Source organism: Hyperoodon ampullatus (genome assembly GCF_949752795.1).
Source record: "Hyperoodon ampullatus genome assembly, chromosome: 6".
NCBI classification, from domain to species: domain Eukaryota; kingdom Metazoa; phylum Chordata; class Mammalia; order Artiodactyla; family Ziphiidae; genus Hyperoodon; species Hyperoodon ampullatus.
Genome location: NC_136919.1, coordinates 58568250 through 58594754, shown reverse-complemented (window position 1 = coordinate 58594754; position 26505 = coordinate 58568250). Strand labels below are relative to the sequence as shown.

General features: G+C 44.5%; 1 protein-coding gene across 2 annotated transcripts in view; it reads left to right on the top strand.

Annotated features, from left to right (window-relative positions):
* ADAMTSL1 (ADAMTS like 1) overlaps window positions 1–16236 on the top strand; it is a gene marked incomplete at both ends in the record, with an annotated part of 469161 nt that extends 452925 nt beyond the window's left edge. For both annotated transcript variants that reach the window (XM_079706140.1, XM_079706139.1), the window contains 3 exons: window positions 13498–13607; window positions 14387–14607; window positions 16130–16236. In XM_079706140.1, the coding sequence (XP_079562266.1) occupies window positions 13498–13607; window positions 14387–14607; window positions 16130–16236 (438 nt within the window). The remainder of the gene's footprint in view (window positions 1–13497; window positions 13608–14386; window positions 14608–16129) is intronic.
* Window positions 16237–26505: the final 10269 nt, after the last annotated feature.

Genomic DNA, 26505 nt, shown 5'->3' with positions numbered 1-26505 from the left:
CCACTATTCATCTTTAAAACTTTTTCATCATCCCAAACTAAACTCTGTACCCATTAAACAATAATTCCCCATTATCCCTTTCTCCCTGTCCCTGGTAACCACTATTCTACTTTGTTTCTATGAATTTGACTACACTAGGTAAGTGGAATCATACAGTATTTGTCCCTTTGTATCTGGCTTCTGTCACTTTAATGTTTTCAAGATTCATCCATGTTGTAGCATGTATCAGAAAGGCTGAATAATATTCCAGTATAAGTATATATCACATTTGTTTATGCATCCATCTGTCACTGGACATGTGGGTTGTTTCCATCTTTTGGCTATCATGAGTAATGCTAGTATGAACATGTTTGTATAAGTATCTGTTCAAGTTCCTGCTTTCATTCTTTTGAGTATATACCCAGAAGTGGAATTGCTAAATCATATGGTCATTCTATGTTTAATTTTTGAGGAACTGCCATACTGTTCTCTATAGAGCAGCTCTATCATTTTACATTCTCACCAGCAGTGCACCAAAGTTCCAATTTTCCCACATCTTCAATGCTTGTTATTTTCTGGGTTTTTGATAGTAGACATCCTAGTGAATGTGAAGTGGTATCTCACTGTGGTTTTGACTTGCATTTCCCTAATTACTAGTGATGTTGAACATACTTTCATGTGTGTATTGCCCATTCATACATCTTCTTTAGAGAAATGTCTATTCAAGGCTTTGTGTTTGTTGTTGAGTTGTACTTCTTGATAGATTCTGAATACTAATCCTTTATCAGATTTATGATTCACAAATATTTTCTCCCATTCTGTAGGTTGCCTTTTCACTCTTTTGGTAGTGTCCATTGATGAAGAAGAGCTTTTAATTATGATGATGTTCAGCTTATCTAATTTTTTGTTGTGGCCTGTGCTTTTAGTGTCATATTCAAGAAATGATTGCCAAATCTGATAACATGAAGCTCTTCCCCTCTGTTTTCTTCAAACAGTTTTATACTTTTAACTCTTACATTTAAATCTTTGATCCATTTTGAGACAATTTTTATATGGTGTAAGGTAAGGATCCAACCTAATTCTTTTGCATGTGGATATTGTTTTGCCAGAACCATTTGTTAAAAAGACTGTCCTTTCCCCATTAAAAGATCTTGGTGTACTTCATCTGACTATATATGCAAGTTTGTTTCTAGGCTTTGTAGTCTATTCCATTGGTCCACATATCTGTCTGCATGCTAGAACTACACTGTTTTGACTATTCTGAATTTATAGTAAGTTTTAAAATCATGAAGTTTAAGACCTCCAACTTTGTTGGGTTTTTTTTTCAAGATTGTTTCAGCTATGTGTCTTTAATTTCTTTTTATAGTTTTCCATGTACAAGTCTTTCGCCTCTTTGGTTTATTCCTAGGTATTTTATTCTTCTTAGTGCTATCATAAATGGAATTGTTTTCCTAATTTCCTTTTCAGATTGTTCATCATTCATGTATAGAAGTGCAACTGATTTTTATATGCTGATTTTGTATCCTTCGAGTTCATTCATTGGGATTTTAAGGGTTTTTAATGTATCTCTGTGAATGGTGATAATTTTGCTTCTTCTCCTTTCCAACTTGGATGGCTTTTTTCTTGGCTAATTGCTCTGAACTTCTAATACTATGTCCAAGAATGCTGAACACTGCATTCTTGTTCCTCATCTTAGGGGAGAAGTTTTTAGTCTTCACTAATGAGGATGATGTTAGTTGTGGGTTTTTCATATATGGTCTTTATTATTTTGAGGTAGCAGTAGTTTCTTTCTACTCCTAGTTTTTTTTAGTGTTTTTATCATGAAAGGGTGTTGAATTTTGCAAGTGCTTTTTCTGCATCCGTTGAGATGATCATGTGTTTTTTCCCTTCATTATGCTAATGTGGTATATTACAGTGATTAATTTTCAATGTTGAAACATCCTTACATTCCAAAAATAAATCCTACCTCTTCCTGGTATTTATTCCTTTTATTATGCTGCTAAATTTGGTTTACTAGTATTTTGTTCAGGATTTCATCATCAATAATCAGAAGAGATATTATTCTTTAGTTTTCATTTCTCATAGCAGCTTTGTCTGGCTTTGGTATCGGTATTGCTGGCCTCATAGGATGAGTTAGGGAGAGTGTTAGTGTTCCCTCCCCTTCAAATTTCAGGAAGAGTTTGAGAAGAATTGGTATAAATTATTGTTTTTAATATTGGGTAGAATTCACCAGTGAGGCTTTCTGGTACAGCGCTTTTCTTTGTTGGGAGGTCTTTGATTACTAATTCAATCTCCTTACCACTCATAGGTCTAGTCATATTTTTATTTCTTCATGATTCAGTGTTGGTGGGTTGTATGTTTCTAGGAAATTGTCCATTACATCTAGGTTATCCAATTTATTGGTGTACAGTTCATAGTACTCATTTAATATTTTTTTAATTTATAAAATCAGTAGTAATGACACTTTCATTTCAGATTTTAATAATTTGAGTGCTCTATTTTGTTCAGAGTCAATGTAGCTAAAGTTGTCTATTTTGTAGATCTTTAGGAAGAACCAATTTTGGGTTTCCCTGATTTTCTCTACTGTTTCTCTATTCCTTATCTCCACTCTATCATTTCCTTTCTTCTACTAGCTTTGGGTTTAGTTTGCCCTTCTTATTTCAGTTCCTTAAGGGCTGAAGTTAGGTACTTTGAGATCTTTCTTTTTAATTTTTTATTTTATATTGGAGTATAGTTGATTTACAATGTGTTAGCTTCAGGTATACAGAAAGTGATTCAGTTATATATATACCCATTCTTTTCCCATAGGTTATTACAGAATATTTTATTTTTTATTTATTTTTTTTTAAAGCTGTGAATATTTTTTTAATTTTTATTTATTTATTTATGGCTGTGTTGGGTCTTCGTTTCTGTGCGAGGGCTTTCTCTAGTTGTGGCAAGTGGGGTCCACTCCTCATCGCGGTGCATGGGCCTCTCATGTTGCGGAGCACAGGCTCCAGACGCGCAGGCTCAGTAATTGTGGCTCACAGGGCCAGTCGCTCCGCGGCATGCGGGATCCTCCCAGACCAGGGCTCGAACCTGTGTCCCCTGCATTGGCAGGCAGACTCTCAACCACTGCACCACCAGGGAAGCCCCTATTACAGAATATTGAGTAGAGTTCCCTGTGCTATACAGAAGGTCCTTGTTGGTTATCTATTTTAAATATAGCAGTGTGTACATGTCAATCCCAAACTCCCAATCTATCCCTCCCCGCCCATAACCATAGGTTCATTTTCTAAGTCTGTGAGTCTGTTTCTGTTTAGTAAATAAGTTCATTTGTATCATTTTTAAAGCTTCCTCATATAATCAATATCATACGATATTTGTCTTTCTCTGATTTACTTCACTTAGTATGACTAATAATCTCCAAATGACATTATTTCCTTGTATATTGTATTGCTATAAACTTGATCATGTTTGTGATCAATTTAAGAAAATTTAAATCATATCAAGCATCTTTTTTGAAACAATGCTATGAGATTAGAAATCAATTACAGGAAAAAAAAACACAAACACATGGAGGCTAAATGATATGCTACTAAACAACCAATGGATCACTCAAGAAATCAAAGAGGAAATCAAAAAATACCTAGAGACAAATGAAAACAAAAAAACCCCTAACAATCCAAAACCTATGAAATGTGGCAAAAGCAGTTCTAAGAGGGAATTTTACAGCAATACAATCCTACCTCAGGAAACAAGAAAAATCTCATATAAACAACCTAACCTTACACCTAAAGCAACTAGAGAAAGAAGAACAAACAAAACCCAAAGTTAGTAGAAGGAAAGAAATCATAAAGATCAGAGCAGAAATAAATGAAATAGAGATGACAAAACAATAGAAAAGACCAATGAAACTAAAAGCTGGTTCTTTGAGAAGATAAAATTGATAAACTTTTAGCCAGATGCATCAAGAAAAAGAGGAAGATGGCTCAAATCAATAAAATTAGAAATGAAAAAGGAGAAGCTACAACGGACACCACAGAAATCCAAAGGATCATAAGAGAGTACTACAAGCAACTCTATGCCATTAAAATGTACAATGTAGAAGAAATAGAAAAGATGATCAGACCAATCACAAGTGCTGAAATTGAAATGGTGATTTAAAAACTTCCACAAAACAAAAGTCCAAGACCAGACTGCTTCACAGGCAAATTCTATCAAACATTTAGAGAAGAGTTAACACCTGTCCTTCCGAAACTATTCCAAAAAATTGCAGAGGAAGGAATACTCCCACACTCATTCTATGAGGGCACCATCACCAGGATACCAAAATGAGACAAAGGTACCACAAAAGAAAGAAAATTACAGGCAGATATCACTGATGAACAGAGATGCAAAAAACCTCACCAAAATACTAGCAATCTGAATCCAACAATAAAGGATTGTACACCGCAATCAAATGACATTTATCCCAGGGATGCAAGGATTTTTTCAATATCCGCAAATCAATCAGTGTGATACACCACATCAACAAAGTGAAGAAATAAAAAAAAAACCATATGATCATCTCAATAGATGCAGAAAAAGCTTTTGATAAAATTCAACACCCATTTATGATTAAAACTCTCCAGAAAGTGGGCATGGAGGTAACCTACCTCAACATAATAAAGACCACATATGACAAACCCACAGCTAACACCGTACTCAATGGTCAAAAACTGAAAACATTTCCTGTAAGATCAGGAAGAAGACGAGGATGTCCTGTCTTGCCACTTTAATTCAACATAATCTTGAAGTCCTAGTTGTGGCAATCAGAGAAGAAAAAGAAATAAAAGGAATCCAAATGGGAAAAGAAGAAGTAAAACTGTCACTATTTGCAGATGACATGATACTAGATATAGGAAATCCTAAAGATGCTACCAGAAAACTATTGGAGCTCATCAATGAATTTGGTAAAGCTGCAGGATACAAAATTCATACACAGAAATCTCTTGCATTCCTATACACTAACAATGAAAGATCAGAATGAGAAATAAAGACACAATCCCATTTACCATCTCATCAAAAAGAATAAAATACTTACTTAGGAATAAACCTACCTAAGGAGACCAAAGACCAGTACTCTGAAAACTGTAAGATGCTGATGAAGGAAATCAAAGATGACACAAACAGGTGGAAAGATACACCACGTTCTTGGATTGGAAGAATCAATATTGGCAAAATGACTATACTACCCAAGGCAATCTACAGATTCAGTGCAATCCGTATCAAATTACCAATGGCATTTTTCACAGAACTAGAACAAAAAATCTTAAAATTTGTATGGAGACCCCAAATAGGCAAAGCAATCTTCAGAAAGAAAAACGGAGCTGGAGGAATCAGGCTTCTTGTCTTCAGATCATACCAGAAAGTTAGTCATTGAAACAGCATGGTACTGGCACAAAAACAGAAATACAGATCACGGAACAGGAAAGAAAGCCCAGAAATAAACCCACGCATCTATGGTCAATTAATCTGACAAAGGAGGCAAGACTAGACGATGTAGAAAAGACAGTCTCTTCAATAAGCTGTGCTGGGAAAACTGGACAGCTACATGTAAAAGAATGAAATTAGAAGATTCTCTAACACTATACACAAAAATAAACGGAAAGACTTAAATGTAAGACCAGACACCATAAAACCCTTAGAGGAAAACACAGGCAGAACAGTCTGACATAAATCACAGCAGTATCTTTTTCTATCTGTCTCCTAGAGTAATCAAAATAAAAACAAAAATAAACAAATGGGACCTAATTAAACTCAAAAACTTTTGTACAGCAAAGGAAACCATAAACAAAATGAAAAGAGAACCCACAGGATGGGAGAAAATATTTGCAAACAATGCAACCCACAGGGATTAATCTCCAAAGCACACAAACAGATCATGGGGCTCAATATTTTAAAAAGACAAACAACCCAATCAAACAATGGGCAGAAGACCTAATTAGACATTTCTCCAAAGAAGGCATACAGATGGCCAACAGGCACATGAAAGGATGCTCAACATCACTAATTATTAGAGAAATGCAAACCAAAACTACAATGAGATATCACCTCACACCAGCAGAATGGCCATCATCAAAAAGTATAGAAACAATAAATGCTGGAGAGGGTGTGGAGAAAAGGGAACCCTCCTACACTGTTGGTGGGAATGTAAATTGGTACAAGCACTATAGAGAACAGTATGTGGGTTTCTTAAAAAACTAAAAATAGCACTACCATATTATCCTGCAATCCCACTCCTGGGCATATATCTGGAGAAAACTAATTGAAAAACATACATGCACCCCAATGTTCATTGCAGCACTACTTACAATAGCCAAGACATGGAAGCAACCTAAATGTCCATCAACAGAGGAATGGATAAAGAAGATGTGGTACATACCTACAATGGAATATTATTCAGACATTTAAAAGAAAGAAATAATGTCATTTGCAGCAACATGTATGGACCTGGAGATTATCATACTAAGTAAAGTAAATCAGAGAAAGACAAATATCATATGATATTGATTATATGAGGAATCTTTAAAAATGATACAAATGAACTTATTTACTAAACAGAAATAGACTCACAGACTTAGAAAACAAACCTATGGTTACCAGGGGGGAAGGGTGGGGTGGGGGAGGGATAGATTGGGAGTTTGGGATTGACACATACACACTGCTATATTTAAAATAGATAACCAACAAGGACCTTCTGTATAGCACAGGGAACTCTACTCAACATTCTGTAATAACCTATGGGAAAAGAATGGGTATATGTATAACTGAATCACTTTCTGTATACCTGAAACTAACACAACATTATAAATCAACTATACTCCAATATAAAATAAATTTTTTTAATTAAACAATTAAAAATAGATAAACAAGAAGGGCCTACTGTATAGCACAGGGAACTATATTCAATATCTTGTAATAACCTATAATAGAAAAGAATATGAAAAATTATATATATACATATATGAATCACTTTGCTGTATACCAGAAACACAACATTGTAAGTCAAGTATACTTCAATTTTTAAAATACATTAAAAATAATAAAGTGAGTCTCTTGTAGATAGATTGCCAATCTATGCCTTTTGATTGGAGAGGCTTGTTTTTTCCATTTACATTTAAAGTAATTACTGATTAGGAAGGACTTACTTTTCCCACTGTTACTTGTCTTAGGTGTCTTATAGCTTCCCCCACTCATTACCTTCATTACTGCCTTCTTTAGTGTTTAGCTGATGTTTTGGTTTGGGGTTTCTTTTTGAGTATAGTCTGTAGGTATTTAATTTGTGGTTGCTCTTGGAATTACATATAACATTCTAAAGGTATAACAATCTAGTTTTAATTTATAGCAACTTAACTTCAACCACACACACAAACTCTATTCCTATAGAGCTCTGTCCCCTTTCCTATATGTTAATAACATAAAAGTTACATCTTTTTTTTTTGGGTGGGGGGGGTTTAGTATATTTATTTATTTTTAGTTTTGGCTGCATCATGTCTTTGTTGCTGTGCACTAACTTTCTCTAGTTGTGGCGAGCGGGGGCTACTTTTGGTTGCGGTGCGTGGGCTTCTCATTGTAGTGGCCTCTCTTACTGCAGAGCACAGGCTCTAGGTGTGCAGGCTTCAGTAGTTGTGGCACGCGGGCTCAGTAGTTGTGGCTCGCGGGCTCTAGAGCGCAGGCTCAGTAGTCGTGGCGCACGGGCTTAGTTGCTCTGCGGCATGTGGGATCTTCCCAGACCAGGGCTTGAACCCGTGTCCCCTGCATTGGCAGGCAGATTCTTAACCACTGCGCCACCAAGGAAGCCCAAAAGTTACATCTTTACACACTGCATATCCACTTACAGATATATAATTATTTTTAATGCATTTTGTCATTTAAATCCTGTAGAAAATAAAAAGTGGAGTTACATACTAAAAGTATAATACAAATTTTTATATTTGCTCATGTATTTACATTTGCTGGCAATCTTTATATCTTCATATGGCTTGGAGTTACTGTCTTGCATCCTTTTATTTTAACCTGAGGGTCTCTCATGTTTCTTATAGTCAGGTATAGTGGTAATAAACTCCCTCTCATCTTATCTGCGAATATCTTATGTTCACCCTCATTTCTGAATGACAGTTTCACTGGATATAGAATTCTAGGTACATAGGGGTTTTTTTTGTTTTTTTCTTTTCAGCACTTTAAAGATATAATTCTACTACCACCTTTTGGCCTGCAAGGGTTCTGCTGAGAAATCATCTGCTAATCTTTCTGAGGATCCCTTGTACCTGATGAGTCCATCTTGTTGATTTCAAGATTCTTTGTGTTTATTTGTAAGCCAATTTCATTATATTGTGTCTCAGTGTGGTTCCCTTTGAGTTTATTATACGTGGAATTCGTTGAGCTTTTTGGATTGTTAGATTTGTATCTTTCATCAAATTTGGGGAATGTTTGGCAATTATTTCTTCAGATGATCTCGCTGCCCCTTTCTCTCTCCCTCCTTCTTCTGGGACTCCTACATGCGTATATGTTTGTCCCATTGTCTTCATGTCTTTTCTTTCAGCTCATTAGACGCAATAATTTCAATTGTCCTGTTTTCAGGTTTGCTAATTGTTTCTTCTGTGTACTCAAGCCTGCTGTTGAACTCTGCTAGTGAAATTTTCAACTCAGATATTGTATTTTTTAGCTCCAAAATTTGTTTAGTTTCTTTTTATAATTACTCTTTGTTAATATCATTTTTTCTGATTTCCTTTAGTTCTTTATTCATGTTTTTCTTTAGATCTTTTAACATGTTTATGATGGTTGTTTTACATTTGATGCCCTGCTTCTTTAGAGCTGGTTCTGCCACTTCACTTTCTTCCTTGAGTGGGCCATGATTTCCTGTTTCTTTGAAGTACTTATGATTTATTCTTGGAAATTGGGCATTGAAAAAAACAGACATCTCTCCCAGTCTTTGAATATACTTTCTCTGTGCCTGTGCACACCTTCACTGCTTAACTGGGTGTTCTGTGAACCTCGGGATCAGCCTGAGATGAAAGCTTAAGGTCTTCTCAGATCTTTCCTGAGCATATGTCTTGCCTGGGCCTGCTTGTGACTTTCAGAATTCCCCTTTGTATATGGCTGCTTTTGAATGTCTTAATTTCCAAGATGGTCTCACCCCAGGTTGTCCCCAGGGCCTTAGGTGGTCTATTGCATGTCTCCATCTGTAATCTCCTGCCCCAAGTGTCTGTAGTCCCCTTGCAGCTTTCACAAGTAGTGGCTGCCACTTGATACCTGAGTTAGATGAGACAGAGACCAGTCCTTCAGGTAGCCCTGTGACCAACAGGATGGAACATTACACACTGCAAATAGGATCTTCTCTGCTCCCTACAGATGGTGGGAGGAAAATGGGCTACTGCTGCCTCTAGACCAAAACTGCCATGCTATATACCCTGAGAAAAACCATAATTCAAAAACATACACGTACCACAGTGTTCACTGCAGCACTATTTATGATAGCCAGGACATGGAAGCAACCTAAATGTCCATCAACAGATGACTGGATAAAGATGATGTGGCACATATATACAACGGAATATTACTCAGCCATAAAAAAGAACGAAATGGAGTTAGTTATTTGTAGTGAGGCGGATGGAGCTAGAGTCTGTCATGCAAAGTTAGAAAAACAAATACCGTATGCCAACGCATATATATGGAATCTAAAAAAATGGTACTGATGAACCTAGGGGCAGGAATAAAGACACAGACATAGAGAACAGACTTGAGGATACAGCAGGGTGTGGGGCGGGGGGCGGAGGTGAAGCTAGGACAAAGTGAGAGAGTAGCATTGACATATATACACTAACAAATGTAAAATAGATAGCTAGTGGGAAGCTGCTACATAGCACAGGAAGATCAGCTGGGTGCTTTGTGATGACCTAGAGGGGTGGGGTAGGGAGGGTGGGAGAGAGGGGATATGGGGACATATGTATGCATATGGCTGATTCACTCTATTGTATAGCAGAAACTAACACAACATTGTAAAGCAATTATACTCCAATAAAGATGGGGGGGGGGGAACTGCCATGCTGGGGAAGGATGAGGGAAAATACCACAAATTTTCCTACTGTTTTGAAGGTAGATTTTTCTTGATTGGGCACTTGCTAGGTTGCTGTAGACCTTTGACTTTTTCAGCATTCCTGTAAGATTAGTTCAGCCAGTTTCCAGTTGCTTTTTGATGTTTCTGTGTGTGAATGAGGACTTAGAGCTACCTAGTCTGCCATTTTGCTGATGTCTTTTGACCACAATTGGGAATTCTTGAAGGAAGGATATGTCTCCGGGAGGCCTATTTCTTCCACTCTCATTTGTTTCTCTACTCATTGCTGGTTTGACTTCAGTGCCAATTGCCACACTGAAACTGCCCTTCCCAGGGTCACCAGTGCAGCCTGTAAGTCAAGTTCCACTGGGTACTGCCAATTCTCACTCTATCTTGTTTGTTCTTTTTGACACATTTTGATACTACTGACCCTTTTTCCTTTCTGGAAACTCCTTTGTTGGTCTCTGTGCATACATTTTCTAAGTTCTTTTTTTTCTCCTTTCCTGCCGTTTAATTCCTTTTTTCCCTCCTCTTCCTGCAGTGTCCCTCAGGGTTCTGCCCTAAGCCTTTTCATCTCATGCTTTCCCTCCCCTTGGGTTATACCACCTATGACTCCTAGACACCACTGGTCTACTGATGACTTTCAAATGGCTACTGTTTAGCACAGCTCTCTTTTAAGTCACAGATCTATATATCCACCTGCTTAATGAACATATATATTTGGATATTTCACAAACATCTCATACAAAACATCTTCAGAACAAATTCTTACCTTTATGTTCAGTCCATAAACCCGAGATTCATCTTAGCTCCCTCCCTGTCTTTTATCCCTGTCAAAGCACCACTGAAGCCATGTGAATCATACTTTCATAGAATCTCCTCTCCACTTCCATGGCCCAGTGCGTTCATTTTGTTCAGCAAAATTTGTTACCTGGATTACTTTCTCCAGTCTCTTCACTTTCCAATTCAATTACTGTGCTGCTGACAGAATCATCTTTTTAAAGAGTAACTCTGATCGTGACACTCCCACTTAAAAACCTTTCTAGGTGCCTCCCCTCCCCCACCCCAACAAAGTGGCATTCATAAGAAAATCCAAACTCCTCAGACAGCATACAGTATTTCTCATGATCTGGCACATGTTTTACAGCCACATTTATAATTCTACCTCTCATAGAATTCTCCTGCAAACATTCCAGGGCTGTTTTTGCCATCCTTCTTTTACATACGCTTTTATGGAACACATTCCCTACCCAAGACAGGTGCCTCATAAATGTATGTTGGATTAAAAGAAGAAAGTTGAATTATTACATGAAGCCAGGTTGTTAGAACTGAGAAGGTGGTCTTACTTCTACTTAGACTAAAGCCAGCATGGTTTTCAAAGACTTCAAAGAGGTAGGAAGAGGAAGGAATAGATCTTTGAGTGACACTCTTCCAAAAGGATTTTCTTGTCAGAAACTATCATCATTTTCATTCTTACAGGAGTGGAATAAAGAGGTTTGGTGGGCATCTATAGTTTGAATCACACATCCCAACAATATATCACCAATGCAAAAATAGTAAAAGGGGGGCTTACCTGGTGGTGCAGTGGTTAAGAATCCGCCTGCCAATGCAGGGGACACAGGTTTGAGCCCTGGTCCGGGAAGATCCCACATGCCGCGGAGCAGCTAAGCCTGTGCGCCACAACTAATGAGCCTGCGCTCTAGAGCCCACAAGCCACAACTACTGAGTCCGCCTGCCTAGAGCCCATGCTCCGCAATGAGGAGCCACCGCCATGAGAAGCTTGTGCTCCACAATGAAGAGTAGCCCCAGCTCACCGCAACTAGAGAAAGCCTGCGCACAGCAACGAAGACCCAATGCAGCCAAAAATAAAATAAATTTATAAAAAATTATATTAAAAGGATTTTGAGATCAAGCAGTTCCCTGTAATTTGTAATGCCTCAAGCCTTGCTACTCTTTAAAGTGTGGTCCATGGACCAATAACATTGGCATTACCTGAGAGCTTTTAGAAATTCAGCATGGATGAATTAATTAAGATGGGTGAACAGAGTGAGAAATTCAACAAAGTGATGATAGAAAATATTAAAAAGTATCAAATAGGAGTCACAGAGCTGAAGAATACATTAACTGAAAATTGTTAAGGTGTTCAACAACAGACAACATGAAGCAAACAAAGGCTCAGTGAATTAGAAGTCAGGGCAGTGGAACTCACCTAATCAGAGAAGGAAAAAAAGTGATGCTAGACTAAAGGGCTTGCATTATATAGGTCCCAGAAGGAAAAGAAAGTGAGAAAGGCACAGAAATCCTGTTTGAAGAAATACTGAAAGATTCCCTAACCTGGGGAAGGAACTAGACACCCAGCTCCGGGAAGCCCATAGGGTTCCAAATAAGATGAACACAAAGAGATCATAAATAATCCCACATATATACGGTCAGAAAGAATGAAATATTGCCATTTGCGACAACATGAATGGACCTCAAGGGCTTTATGCAAAGTTAGATAAGTCATACAGAGAGAGACAAATACCATATGATCTCTCTTATATGTGGAATATATATTTTTTTAAAAAAAGCAAGCTCATAGATACAGAGAACAGATTGGTGTTGCCAGAGGTGGGGGTGGGGTGTGGGAATAATGGGTGAAGGGCTCAAAGACTAAAAAAGTAAAATGTTACACAAAACAGGATTTCTGCTTATAATTTTAAGGGTCAACAGCTCCCCTGTGGACCCCTAAGAGTCCAGGTACTTCCAAGTTTAAGAGCCCTTGTTCTAAAGTGACCTCCAAGGGATGTTTGTCCCTTTACCCTACCCAAATAGCAGATGTTTCGTATTTTACAGACACCATTGTTGGTGGCGGTTTCTGCCACGATGGTCTGGCTCTGCCAGCCCTGGGGAGAGCTTAACCATCTCCACGAGCATGGACTAACTATACACACCGAAGTCTACTTTTGTTCAGCCACCCTTGGTTTATCCTGGAGAAAATGAAACCAAAGAAAGGAAAGAAATCATGGACTTGGTTACTTGGACGAATTTAGCAAGAAAACAATAAACCAAATTACCCTCTGGACTGAAGGAGGGAAGCGGGGCTTATTTAGAGGTGTTCAACTCTAAAGCTTACCACCACATTCCCAGTCCATTATGCCACGATTAACCTTCCATATGGTTACTCTGGGAGGGGGCTGACATCTCTGACTGGCTCTATACTGCCATTAGCCATTTGCTAGCAGAATACTCAGACCACAGCAAGGCTAACCCTCCCACTGTGGACTAAGCAAAAATGTGCTGGTGGATATCCTTTAAGTTGGTGTAAAGAGGGGCAAGATAAATGATCTCAGGGCCTCAAACAAGCTCCTGCACAAGGATCTTTTGCCCCACGCAGCCTGGGCATTGCAGCCTGTCCTGTGACTTGGCTAACGTGTATGTCACCTGTTTCTGCTTCCCAGTGCAACGGGCCTTGCGTCGGGCCTCGCCTCGCCGTGCAGCACAGACAGGTCTTCTGCCAGACGCGGGATGGCATCACCTTACCATCAGAGCAGTGCAGCACCCTTCCGAGGTAAGAGAGAGCCACGGACTGCCCTTTCTCAGGCCCTGTGTCAATAGCACGGAAAGACGGTGGTAAGTAAACGTTTCCCCTCCAACCTTCCATGGTCCCAGCAGTCAGACACTCTTCCCTTTCACCTCCATTCTCCCCAGGTCACTGGCCTCCTAAAGGTAGATGGCTCAGTGGTGGCCTCGTGCTTACTGAATGGGCCAGGCTGGGCTTTCCCCTTTCGGAGATGGAGAGAGAATGCAGTGGATGCTGTTCCTCTGAGGAGGCCTGATGGCACAAGAGACCCGTGCTGGCTACAGGGTGGGCAGGAGGTCAGGTCCACAAAGTGGGCACCAGACCCCAAGGGCTCCACCAGCCTCTCACTCTTGCCCACCTCCCTCTAGAAGCTATGCTGAGACCCCTGTCCCCAGGTCTCAGCCTATCCAGCCCCCAGCCTCTGTCATCCTTCCTTCCCTTGGGGAGAGGGCTCATCACCCCCCTCGCTAAGGTCCCCGCCCTGAGAGCGGCTCTGCCATCCCCCACCCTGGTAGAGCTCATTCTCAGGTCATGCAGTGACATGGGCATTGTAGACATGAGCAGACAGAGGCCCAGTTAGAGGAAGGGGTCTTCTGAGACCCTACAGACGTTCAGTAACAGAGCAGAGATCAGAACCCAGGGCTGGCAGCACTGGGAGTTCTCAGGGATACCTGAGATTTGGGGGTTTCCAGCACTGTTTTCACATCTGCTCCCCTGATTCAGCCCCCAGAGAGGCAGACCCTAATCCTGCCACCCTCCTACCACAGGCCCGTGAGCACCCAGAACTGCTGGTCCGAAGCCTGCAGCGTACACTGGAGGGTCAGCCTGTGGACCCTGTGCACGGCGACCTGCGGCAACTACGGCTTCCAGTCCCGGCGCGTGGAGTGCGTGCACGCCCGCACCAACAAGGCAGTGCCCGAGCACCTGTGCTCCTGGGGGCCCCGGCCCACCAACTGGCAGCGCTGCAACATCACCCCGTGTGAAAACAGTACGTTCCAACCCCACAGAGCCTTCTGCAGATTCCCCACGAGGCGTCAGGTGCAGCGGGCAGTCCCCGGACCTGAGCCTGAGCATAGGGCAGTGGACCAGCTTTCCCAAGGATCCTGAGCTAGGGCTGGAGTTGTTTATTTTCAGAGGGTGCATGGGTGCATGCAGGCGAGCATAGGTGCGTGCAAGGATATACGTGCATGTGTCCAGGCCACAAGAAATGGTTGGGTGTGGCCCAAGGGCTCCATCCTGGCCCCTGAGACAGCCAGGTGCTTTTGGCCAAGTGCTAGATGAAATCAGCCTCCAGCTCACCTATGGTAGTTTGGCTGGTACCCAGAGGGGACAACTAACCAATGGCTCTTGGGGAGAAAGCACTGTTTGCACCCAAGCAGCACACAGAGCACCTCCCGCTCAGCCAACCCTGCACCCATCACGGCTCTGCGTCTCACAGAACAAGGACCTGCCGACCCCCGCCCTCCTTCGCAGACCCGTGGGCACCCACTGGTCTGTGCAGGAGCCACACCTGGGATCTGATACTCATTCACTCCCTCTTCCCACAGGTCTAGACCCTCCTCCTTAGCCCAGCACCAGCATTTGTATCCCCATTGGGTGAGGATCTATTTTTTTCTTCCTCTGGACCCAAAACAAATTGGAGGTGCTTCTCCACAGGGAAGGAGACAAAGCATGAAGCAAAGAAAAGGGAATTTTTTAATGTTGCTGTGCAGTTTCCCCCACAAACAGGGCCACACTGAGCCTCAGATTCCCCACGCTAAGCAGATACCATGTAGGCAAACAGTGCCAGTCCTTTTTCTACACGGGGTGGGATTGTCTATGTCCTCTTGTGTGATGCTGACCCATCTTTGTCAGCCCTCCATGCTCAGGACCACCGTTCCACGAAAGTAGTTCAGACTTACTATATTAACCACAGGTGTCCACAGCCCGAATCCACGCCAGTATTAAAGACCCATCAGCCTGTGCCAATACTGAACTGGGACGCCACGGCGCTCTGGTAGGCACGGCGAGGGGAAGGGGTAGAGAGGCTCGGGAGAGAGGACGAGCAAGTGAAGCTTCACGGGGGAAAGGAAGGCTCGCGTTCCAGGGGGCGAAGCCACCAGGCAGGTCCTCACTCGCACACCACCCCGAAGTGGAGCAGAATTTAGTCCTTCTGGGAAGCAGCTCAAGGAGGAAAAGCATCAGTCAGACACTCAAACGCCATGGGAAAAGGCCACCTTGCCCAGGAGGTGAGGCGGTCCTGAGCGCCTTCAGGAAGGAAGGGGGCTATCGGAAAGGCCGCAGAGCCCCGGCATTCGGCCCCCGGCCGCAGCCTGAGCTGCCCCCATGGTTGGCAGCCTGGGGAGCAAATGGCCAAGCTCCACCGGAGCAAGGCCAGCCCAGAGGTGCTGGGCAGTGGTGGCCCCTCCAGCACGGGCGTCTGGTGCCCAAGGCAGACCCCAGGAGGCACCCGGTGGCCACGGCTGTTACCGAGCCTCCGTTTCACCTCTCCTTTCTGTCCCCTTTCCCAGTGGAGTGCAGAGATACCACCAGGTACTGTGAGAAGGTGAAACAGCTGAAACTCTGCCAACTCAGCCAGTTCAAATCTCGCTGCTGTGGGACTTGCGGCAAAGCGTGAAGACAGGACGCGGGGAGAACGCTACCCTGGCAGCACGGAGGACTCGCGCGACCCCCTTGGACAGAACTTAAGCTTTCTTCGTTTTATTTATTTATTTCCCCCTCTCCACCCTCCACCACGCACACCCTCATCAACCTCCTCCCTTGCCCTTCCCCCTCCCCAGACACGAGGACCCCAGCTTGGCTTCTCTCTCAGTCAGCTGGAGCACAGAGTGAGGGGACAGGACAAGGACAAGGACCGAGGTCTAACGGAGGTTGCAGAGCAGACCGGGCCAGACAGAAAGAGCTCCCTGGAAGAGCCAGCTCCCTCCCCAACCTGGGTCCCAGGGAGACCTAGGAAGAGGCCAGCGCAGCCCCCCCGGGGCCAGCAGGGAGCCAGAGCCAACGGCAGACGGGAGAGAGAGGCCGAAGGGGAGGGTGCCAGAGGGTTTGTGAAGCGTCGGTACTGACTCCGGACAGCCAACAGCATCTCTCCCGGCAGGAGATGGTTAAGGCAGGGGAGGGAGGACACCATCCATGCTGAGAACCCAGCCCAGGACTCGGCTCTTCCAGTGGGGGGCGCAGAGCCATGAGAACTCAAACCACGGTGGAGGTAAAGGGGAGCCAGTCCAAGTAGGCCTAAAGCGCACAGCGATGCAGAAAACGAAGTGGGGAAGGAAGGGACGGAAGCACGGAGAAGCCTGTGCGAGTTCCCGAGAGGGGAGCGAAGGGGACAGGGGAGCGAGCGGGCACCACACGAGGCTCTGAACCCCGAGCCCGAGTGCCTGGTGTACCGGTGCAGGCTCAGGCGAGGCTGCGGGGCTCAGCTCCGCTGCCCCCAGGAAGGCACAGCCCTGGGGCCTGGGCCGCATGCAGGAGGTGTGCCCTCCCTGCGGCGGAGAGGGGTCCCCGAGCGAGCCGCTCAGTGGACCTCTGGTCGTGCCCCACGGCGGAGCTGGTGAGACGGCGGGGCCTAGCTGTGCAGTCAGGCCACCCCTGGCGTCTCCGAATCAAGCATGCCCCAGCCCGGAACGAACTGCTGACCTGGGCCAGGGTGTTTCGCTCGTGAGTAGGCTGGGTTTCCTGCCTATATGGTTTTTACTGCTCCGCTTGAGGGCCAAGGACTGGGGTCAGCTGGCCAAAAACCAACCCACTATTCAAGTTGCCAGAGTGTCCATCAGATGAGAGCGACCGGGGCACCGGTGGAACCGCAGGCTTGCGTGAGCCCCTCCCGGGGCACCGTGACGGCTGCCCTGTATTCAGACAACAGGCCGGGGTGGGGCGATGGGGCACAGAGGCAAAGCCAAAGGATAACTAAAGCTTCCCAGAAGCTCCTCAAAGGCTTTTCAACCCATTCCCTCCACACAGTGAAATACTATGAACCCTACCAGAATTAATATACATTGGTTTTGCTAACTCAGTGGGCAAAGCAGCATACAGACTCCAGTAATGCCCGTCAGCTACAGTAACATGGCTGCAGCAAAGTCAAGTGGCAAAACTGAAAATTTGGGACATCGTGCCTCATTGTCAATGAAAGTGCTCACTCAGCAGAGTGGTTTGGGGGCGAGTGATTTTGGCCTGCGCCCCCCCAATCCCAGTGGCCACCATTTAGTAGCAGCTGGGGCAGAGCAGGGTGGCCGGAGTCACTCACCCCTCAGCCAAACCGCCCCCTCACATACAGACTCGCAAAACGTCACACACCCCGGGGCCACCACTGACATCAGGGCTGCCTTTTCTAGCCAGCCTGGAAGTACAAGTTAGTGGGGGAGACATTATGCTTTGTGTCCTCCCCAGGTGAGCTATGGACGGTTAAGGTAGTTCTTTCTTCCTCACCACAATAATGGGCTCTAAGAAATCATGTTCCTACAAATCAGTGTAATGTTTATTTAAAATAAAAGAGAATGTTTTCTATGTCTGTATATCTTTTGTGAATATTTATTAGGATTTCCTGTATAAAAAAGTGCAATATTAATAATTGTACATTGTCTTCCAGAAAAAAAAACAAAATATTTGGGGGACTTTTTATTAACTTCCTGCAGTTGTGTTCCTGTAAACTCAGTGGTGATTATTGTATTGTTCCTATTTTTAATAGAACCTGATGTTTAACTCTGGATCCATTCGCTGGGTACAGAATACATTGTAAAAGCTAGCACAGGATGACAGGGCAATAAGAAGGGATTCGTTTGTGACACAATAGTTATGCATGGAATGTGGAAGACAGATTCCATACTACTACAAATGTGGTTGATAATATCTAGCTCAATAGCTACGGAAAACCAGTGGCCAATATTTACATTTCCTAAGTAGCAGGTGTCCTCCAGCTCCACCACGTGTCAGGTTGTAGCAGGTGGAGGTGGGTTTCAGAGCGAGCTTGGAGGACCTAGGTTCGGGGTGGGCAGCAGCGTGCTCCTTGCATGAGATGAATGTACATTTACTGTTTGTTCTGTGAATTGTGACTCAGCAGCACCAGAAGATTATTAGGGCTGCTGAAGAATGTGGAAGGAGGCACTTCCTCCTCTAAAACACAAAACTCTATTTATATTTTTTTGTACAGATAATACAGCTTATTTATTTAAATCTTGTCGTCCGAGTCTCTATTAAGCTCAGCCTTCCTATCTTGTTTTGGGCAGGGGGGTGAGGCTGGTTCCCAGTCACTTATGTGAGTTTGGCTAAAATGGAAGAATCGCAGCTTTCAGCTTTGCATGGGAAGCTGGGGGCCGTGCACCCAGAGGAGCTAGATGTGCACAAATTGAGGCTTAGTGCTGTCTTTGACAATCATCTCATTTATGACCCTATGTGTCAGCAGACCTCGGAGATACCGAGGATTTGGTTCCAGACCACTGCAGTAAAGCAAATATCACAATAAAGGAATTCCCACGAACTTTTTGGTTTCCCAGTGCATATAAAAATTATGTTTACACTGTACTGTCGTCTGTTAAGTGTATAATAGCATTATGTCTTTAAAAACAATGTACATACCTTAAGTAAAATTACTTTTTTGCTAGAAAATGCTAAAGATCACCTGAGCCTTCAGCAAGTCATAGTAGTAACATCAAAGATCACTGATCACAGATCACCATAACGCATGTAATAATGATGAAAATTTTGAAATACTGTGAGAATTAACAAAATGTGACACAAAGACACAAAGTGAGCAAATGCTGTTTGAAAACTGGCGCCAACAGACCTGCTCAGGGTGGGGTTGCCACAAACGTTCCATTTGTAACACACACAGTATCTGCGATCCACAATAGAGCAAAGCGCAATGAAGCGTGGTATATGCCTGTAGTGGGAAGAAGGGAGCCACGGCACCTTCAGGAAGAAGAGCAAGTGCAGGCATCTCGGTGGGGGTGGGGTGTAGACTCGGAGCAGGAGGGGTCTCACTCCCAGTCAGGCTTCCTGCCCCCGAGGGCATGCACCACATGCAGTGGCTGCGTGCTGAAATCCTGGGTGTGCGCCCTTGTCGGGGCTCCTATCTATAGATCATTCCTACATTCAATCCTCACATGCACCCTATGATCATCTCCATTGACATGTGGGTAGACAGAGACCCACAGAAGCCCAAGGTCACCCAGAATTCAAACCTGAGCGGCCTGGCTTTTTAGCCAGAGCCTCGCTCTTCCCCGCTATGCCGGCCTCAGCTCCTCTGTGCGCAAGCCGAGCAGCTGTGGCCGCCCAGGCGCGGACACCTTTCTCTCCTACCGCTCAGAGGTTGGGAGAAGACAATGGCGAGACTTTTAATGGAGTTGTTGCTTTCTCACCCCTTAAAATCAATTCTCACGGCATTGTAGGGCTCCTAGCTCCCCCTACTTTTAAAGCATTTAATAAAGCTACTCTAGAGAGTGCCGAAGGAAACAAAAGCATACTTGTAGAGTTCTTTATAAACAGACTCTGGTGAAAGGGCAGCATGTCCCCAGACCCGGACGATGTCCACACAGGGACCTTTGTGTGAGATACGCTCCAGGGGACCCCAGCCTGAAAGTCCAACTCCAGCCTGTTTCCAGCAATTCACCCCAGCACGTGACACTCTGCAGAACAGCGTAAAAATATGCCAGAAAGCTCTTCTTGAAATTCTAATTATTTTCTAAGGAGTTGTGGGGTTTGCTTTAAAGAAAAGACCGATGTGAGTGCTATAAATACTCACATACCAGCAACCAAACAATGTTCCACAGAGACCCCCTGTGGAGGGTTGGGGTGGGGGAAGGAGTCAGAGACGCCAGAGCGAAAAGCCAGGAAGGCTCAAAGGGTGGGAAGGGCTCAGACAGAAGGTATGGAAAATCTTCCAGCCAAAATCACAAAGCTCAGCGGGGGAAAAGGAGAGATTCTGACCAAGATGCCACCAACCACAGTGTAAAAGTTTGGAATCTTAACCATGAGCCAGTCCTAGGATTGTAACACCTCATGCGAGAGTGCCCTGCTTGGCCTCAGAAGTTTCCAGGACTTTGACAAGATGAGCTCAGAAAATCTGTGGGCCCATCAAGACCAGAATGATCAACAATCACCAGAGCTCACTCATGTCCCAGCTTCCTCACCTTTGAAGAGAGGATACCTCATGGGACAGGGCTGTTGTAAAGAATTGGTTCATTCCTGTCGAGGAAATAGAGGGGGGCCTGGCATGTCACTGAAACATTCACTGAGTGTTAATTGCTATTATCATCACCCAGGCTACCTTAGAGAGATGGGGAGATGATGAGCAGGGCTGGCAGAACCTTTGCTATGTCACGTTACTTCCCATTGTCAGCTTTCAGAGACCCTCACCTATGTTTCCATTTTCAATTGAGAAACACATCAGTCATTCCTTAAAAGTTCAGTACCAGACAGTGGCGTAAACAAGAGAGGTATTAGTGAACCAAGCTCTGTATCTTGGAAGAAAACAGATCCATCCACGTAGCAAACTCAAACATTCACCAAAATACTGCCAAACTTCCAGAAATACTTCCCAAGACAGATATTATTTTATAATCCCAAAGTACAACATAGTCTCAATTCAAAATACCCAAATGTACACATAAATCGCATTTCCTTTGATTTACTTTAAAAAAAAAAAAAAGAAGATGGAGAAATAGTCACTCATGAGCAAATACACTAGTAAAGTAAAAGGTAAAATGAAGGATATCTCACTTACCAAGTGGTAGGCTTTCTCATAAACAGCATGGTATTATCCTCTCACCTCATCCTGCAAATAAACCTAAAGGAAACAACCCAATTTTATTAATGGTTCTCAGCTTAAATGAGACAAGTTAGATCTCAATAATCTATCCGCAGGGCTCCCCAAAATAGGCAAATTCATCCACAAGGAGTAATGGAATCGTGGGGTAGAGAGAAGGATGAAGCTTTTGGGAAATAACCCAATGAAAGCTGACCTGTCTAGCAAGCTAACCCATGGGAGAATAAATTAGGAAACAAAATAAGGTGACACCCCCTTGGTTTTTTCTCTCTGTCCCGCATTTTGTTTGATGAACCAACTGTGATTTAAGGACTTCAGGATTCAGACTCAGAATGCACTGAATGTGAGTTAAATCAGGGAAGGTTATCTACCCATGTCATAGACTGCCAATCAGGAAAATATCGGTGTTGATGCAAGCCTTGAAGTGAATAGTAAAGAAGTGAATACCCAATGAATTCTACCAATCCTTTAAGATTAATCTAAAATTATTATCTTCCCCCACCCACCCATCCTGTCCACTTGGAGATGCTTTCACAGGTCAACTGTGTGTGAGCTGATCAGAGATTGTTATCTTCAACCAAATCTCAGCTTCTTACTCACAGCACCCCAAGGTTTTCAGCTGTTTGTTGCCACCCCTAAACTTGGAAGGCAGGTATTGTTAATGAAGCGTCTGCTAATAAGAACTGAGCTGTCACCTTCTCTGTCAACAAGAGGTTTACAGCTTCACTCAGATGGATTCTGTGAAGCACCTGGTCTCCATCAACCACATGTGTCACGCTTCTGATAACACAATATACAGATGTCACTCACCTCTGTTTTCCAAAGGCAAAATCCAACTTCAACCAAGGATTTCCCAGGCTGCTCCTAAAGATATAGTTTATATATGTGTAAACAGACATTAAATGTGCAGTTTTATGTGAGTGAAGAGAAAGCAGACAGTGGGGAATGGTTCTCCTGCCGAACATAAATAATGTTTGCTTAAGCAGAATGCTTAGGAGGACCTGAGAGATTGCACAGTCAGCATCCAGACCAGAAACCATGCCGGGGAAACCTGCTCCCTCCCTCTCCAAGATGCCATAAACAGCCTTCCTCCAGGTCTTTGTGATACCAGGGTTGACCTCATTACAAATCCCATGAAGGATAGTAGACAAGCTGTGAACAACTTAGTTACCAGGTGAGCAACTCTAGGAATGGTTTAATGGTCAAGGAAGGGAGTGCGGTGATGAAGTGTGTCATGGGCTTCGTTTTATTCCCCCAATCCCCACCACCATTTTTTAAATAACAATGAAAGGGCCAGGAAATGACGTAGCTGAGGTCAGCTGAAGGATGATGAAGTTGTTCGCCAGTCATCCAGGTAGCTCTCTGTGCCACAGCTGGAGCTCAGCAAGTCACAATGCCAGGGCACAGAGCAGGTGCCAGATTCATGGACCAGCCACTCCTGAGCTGGATTTCTTCACCTGCACACCTCCCCCCTACTGGAGTGGAGACACTCAAGGTAACCACCTGGGAGCAAACCCCCATGACCTAGATCCTCCCCTCCTTTTGCACTTGTGAAGGTCTAGCCTTTGCAACTTGGGCCCAGCTGGGATGGAAAACCACCAACCTCTTCATCTGGTCCTACTGGACCTCACTCTACTCGCCCCCACCAGGCAGTCCTCCGTCTCTTCTGATCTCATCTCCTTCTCCCTGATTTCTTTTCCCATCACATACCTTTCTTTTCCCTCAGAGTTTGACCAACTCTAACTAAGCACCAACTCTGTGCCAGGCCCAGGCTGGACCCTGAGGACACAGGGTGAAAGTCTAGTCCCTGCTTTGAGCCCCCAAGGAGCTCAGAGTCCAACCAAGAAAGCAGACACATCCCACCACAAACGCCAATGTGCCCTACTCTTCCAAGTTTGGGGGAATCTCCAGCCCAGTTTTCTTCCTCATTTGGTTCTTTCCAGTCAGCAAGCCAGGGATTGCTCCTTTTATTCCTAATCCTCTCTCACTGGGGCTTTTGCAGAGGTATCCCGACTGGACTCCAGTCTCCCCCAATCCACTTCCCATATAGCAGCTAGCGCTCTTGTTACACTGCCTGCAAATACATCAACGTAAACTGATGCATACGTGTAAAATTAACTTAAACCTACACCCTGGGACTTCCCTGGTGATGCAATGTATAAGACTCCACGCTCCCAATGCAGGGGGACTGTGTTCGATCCCTGGTCAGGGAACTATATCCCACATGCGTGCCACAGCTAAGAAGCCCACGTGCCACAACTAAGGAGCCCAAGAGCCACAACTCAGGAGTCCATGTGCTGCAACTAAGGAGCCGGCGAGCCACAACTAAGGAGCCCACCTGCAGCAACTAAGACCAGCACAACCAAACAAATAAATAAATATTTTTTTAAAAAACCTACACCCTAGGGGGCAGCTAGCTAACATTTAATTACCTATTCATAAACCTACCCTCCAAAAGTGACCATGCAAGCATTTCAAATATCGTTACCTAAATCTGCACCAGAGGGTTTGTTAATTACACAAAGTTCATTAATTACACATCAGTGAAATTAGCTTATATTACAGGACTGGAAAGGGTACACAAGCACCACTGCCCTTGTACAGACCATCTAAGTATCCAGCAAACCCAGCAGCCTAGAGCTCCAAGTCCAGAGCTCTCCTTGGTCCTGTGTATCCCCACTCCCCACACCTAACTCTTGCTTGATCTGACCAGAGAAGTTTCTGGCTGATCTTACCACAAGAACATCCACCTTGGAGTAACTGTCAGAGTGCCTAGGGTTGGAACGATAGGATTTATTCAAGTTCACAGAGCAGGTTATGTGGCAGCACTGGGCCGGTTTGCAAGCATTTATGCCTGTGCCAGAATTTGGTCTGAGATTGTTTCCACTGAAACACACCATCTTAGGGAGTGAGGTTGTGTAGGTGGAAACACAGAACTCCAGCCTCTCTTAATGGAGCTCCCATTTTACCAAGATAACCTGGAAAGTGTTGGTCAGCCAAAACGGCTTAAATTCATTCACAAAGAAATATTCTCAAAAGACAGTTTGGGTTATACCAGTCCTCTGTTTTAAAGCCTTCTCCACCTTCCTACTGTTGTCAGGATAAGGGACAGACTCCTTAAAATGTCCTGAGGCACCCCGCAAAAGCCCAGCCTCGTCTCTGGCTGCTTTCTCTGGGTGACTGGCCTCAGTTCCTTGAAGGCTCCAGGGTCCACCCTCCTTCCCCTTGTCACCTTCCCATGAGCCATGGAACACTGGCCGCCATACCCACCACCACCTACTCATCCCTTGGGAGTTTCCTTGGCACCCAGGGTGGGACAAATATGGAGGCTGTAAGATTTACTTACCACATCTCCTCTTGTAAATAGAGTGGATCCCCCAAAACGATCTTTTGTTTTGCTGAAAAGATGATGATGGGTGGGAATAAAGAAGACAATGACCAACGGAAGACTATACGGCATGACATGATAGAAGGACGAAGAAATCCTAAAGGACAAGATCGGGATAACTGTGGCTGAAGAGGCGGTGGGGGGGGGAGAGGAGACAGAGGAGGGAAGGGGAGTGCCACCTCAGCATCATACTTACAATCTCAAGGAAGCCATCACCACCCTTCAAGCGGACTCCCTGCCCTCCCCCTCCCTCAAAGCACCCAGCACAATTACAATTACCTGACCCATCCCGGTGCCTGGTAACTCAGAAGATCTTTCCTTCTGTACCTCAGGAAAGACCCCTTTCTCCCTAGAAGCTGTAGTGGAGAAAGGAGAGACAGAAAGAGGAAACATGTCTGGAAATTCTAGGGTATTCCAGTCACCCCTTACCAGGGGCCACACTGGGACCACAGCGGTAAGTGGAAGTGCCAGGCCTGTCGGGCTGCAGAGCCCCTTCAAAGGCCTCACTGCACCTCGCTTCCCACTTGAATGGCGGTCCTGCGTTCAGATGCCCTAGCCCAGCCCTCCTCGACCTCAGTGGGCGGCAACTCCATCCTTCCAGGCACTCAGCCCAAAGGTTCTGGAGTCATGCTGATTCCCTGTTCATCTCACTCCACCTCCAATCAGCAACACAGTGTAGTCTACTCATTGCCTCCATTTCTACCAGCCAGGTGTGGACCTGCATCATTCTCTATGTAATAAGCCTCCTACCAAGCCTTGATTCTCTACCCTTGCCCACTGCCGCCCCTCACAGCAGCCGTCAGGTGACCACAGTGACAGTTGTAATAGAAACCTGATCTGGGCACTTCTCAGTTGGCTCCCCTTAGAGTAAAAGCCAAATTCCTGGCAATGGTCTCTACAGCCCTCACTGGCCTCTTGACTGCTCCCTGGACACCCCTAGACCAAACTGTGCCCACCTCGGGGCCTTTGCGCTAGCTGCTCCCTGACATCCTCACCTCTCCCTTTGAGATTCTCAAGTTCCCCCTTCTCAGTGAGGTCCACCCCGACTGTTCCCTTCAAGACACCCTGCACCTCCCAGAACTCCCGGGCCCTCTTTAATCCACCTTTTCCTTTTCCCATGGCTCTTATCACCTTCTAACTTACAATACACAGGATGTTTTTTATTTATCATGTGCGTATTACTGCATTTCTATTATATATTCCACACTATTAGATACAGTCATATATTAGTGAATTGCACAGTACACCTATTTATTACTGAGTGTCTGTCTCCCCCACTAGACTGTAAGCCCCACGAAGGGTAGGACCTACATCTGCTCTGTTTACTGATATAGCCCGAAGCACCTAATAAATATTTTCTGAAGGAATGAACCAATCTATGTATGTATGTGTGTACAGGTGGCTGGGAGGGGGACGAGGGAGGGTGGTCAGCGCTATGACAGATGGGGCGTGCTGTCCCTCCTGGTGACGGAGCTGAGACAGCAGCTGTGGGACTGTGGGGGGCAGGGAGGCACATCTAGGGGCTGGAGGCACATATGATGGGATGTGTGGAGGGAGAAAGGAAGATTTCTGAGAAACCACCCATCAGACAGGGAATTCACTGGATGGAGCAGAGGAAACGAAAGCCCATGGAGACGCTGGAGAACACCTAAGGGCCATCTGGATGGGTCCCCTGGAGGTGCCCACAGGGCAAGGGCATGGCGAGAACTATGCCTGACCCAGGAGTCTGGGAAAAG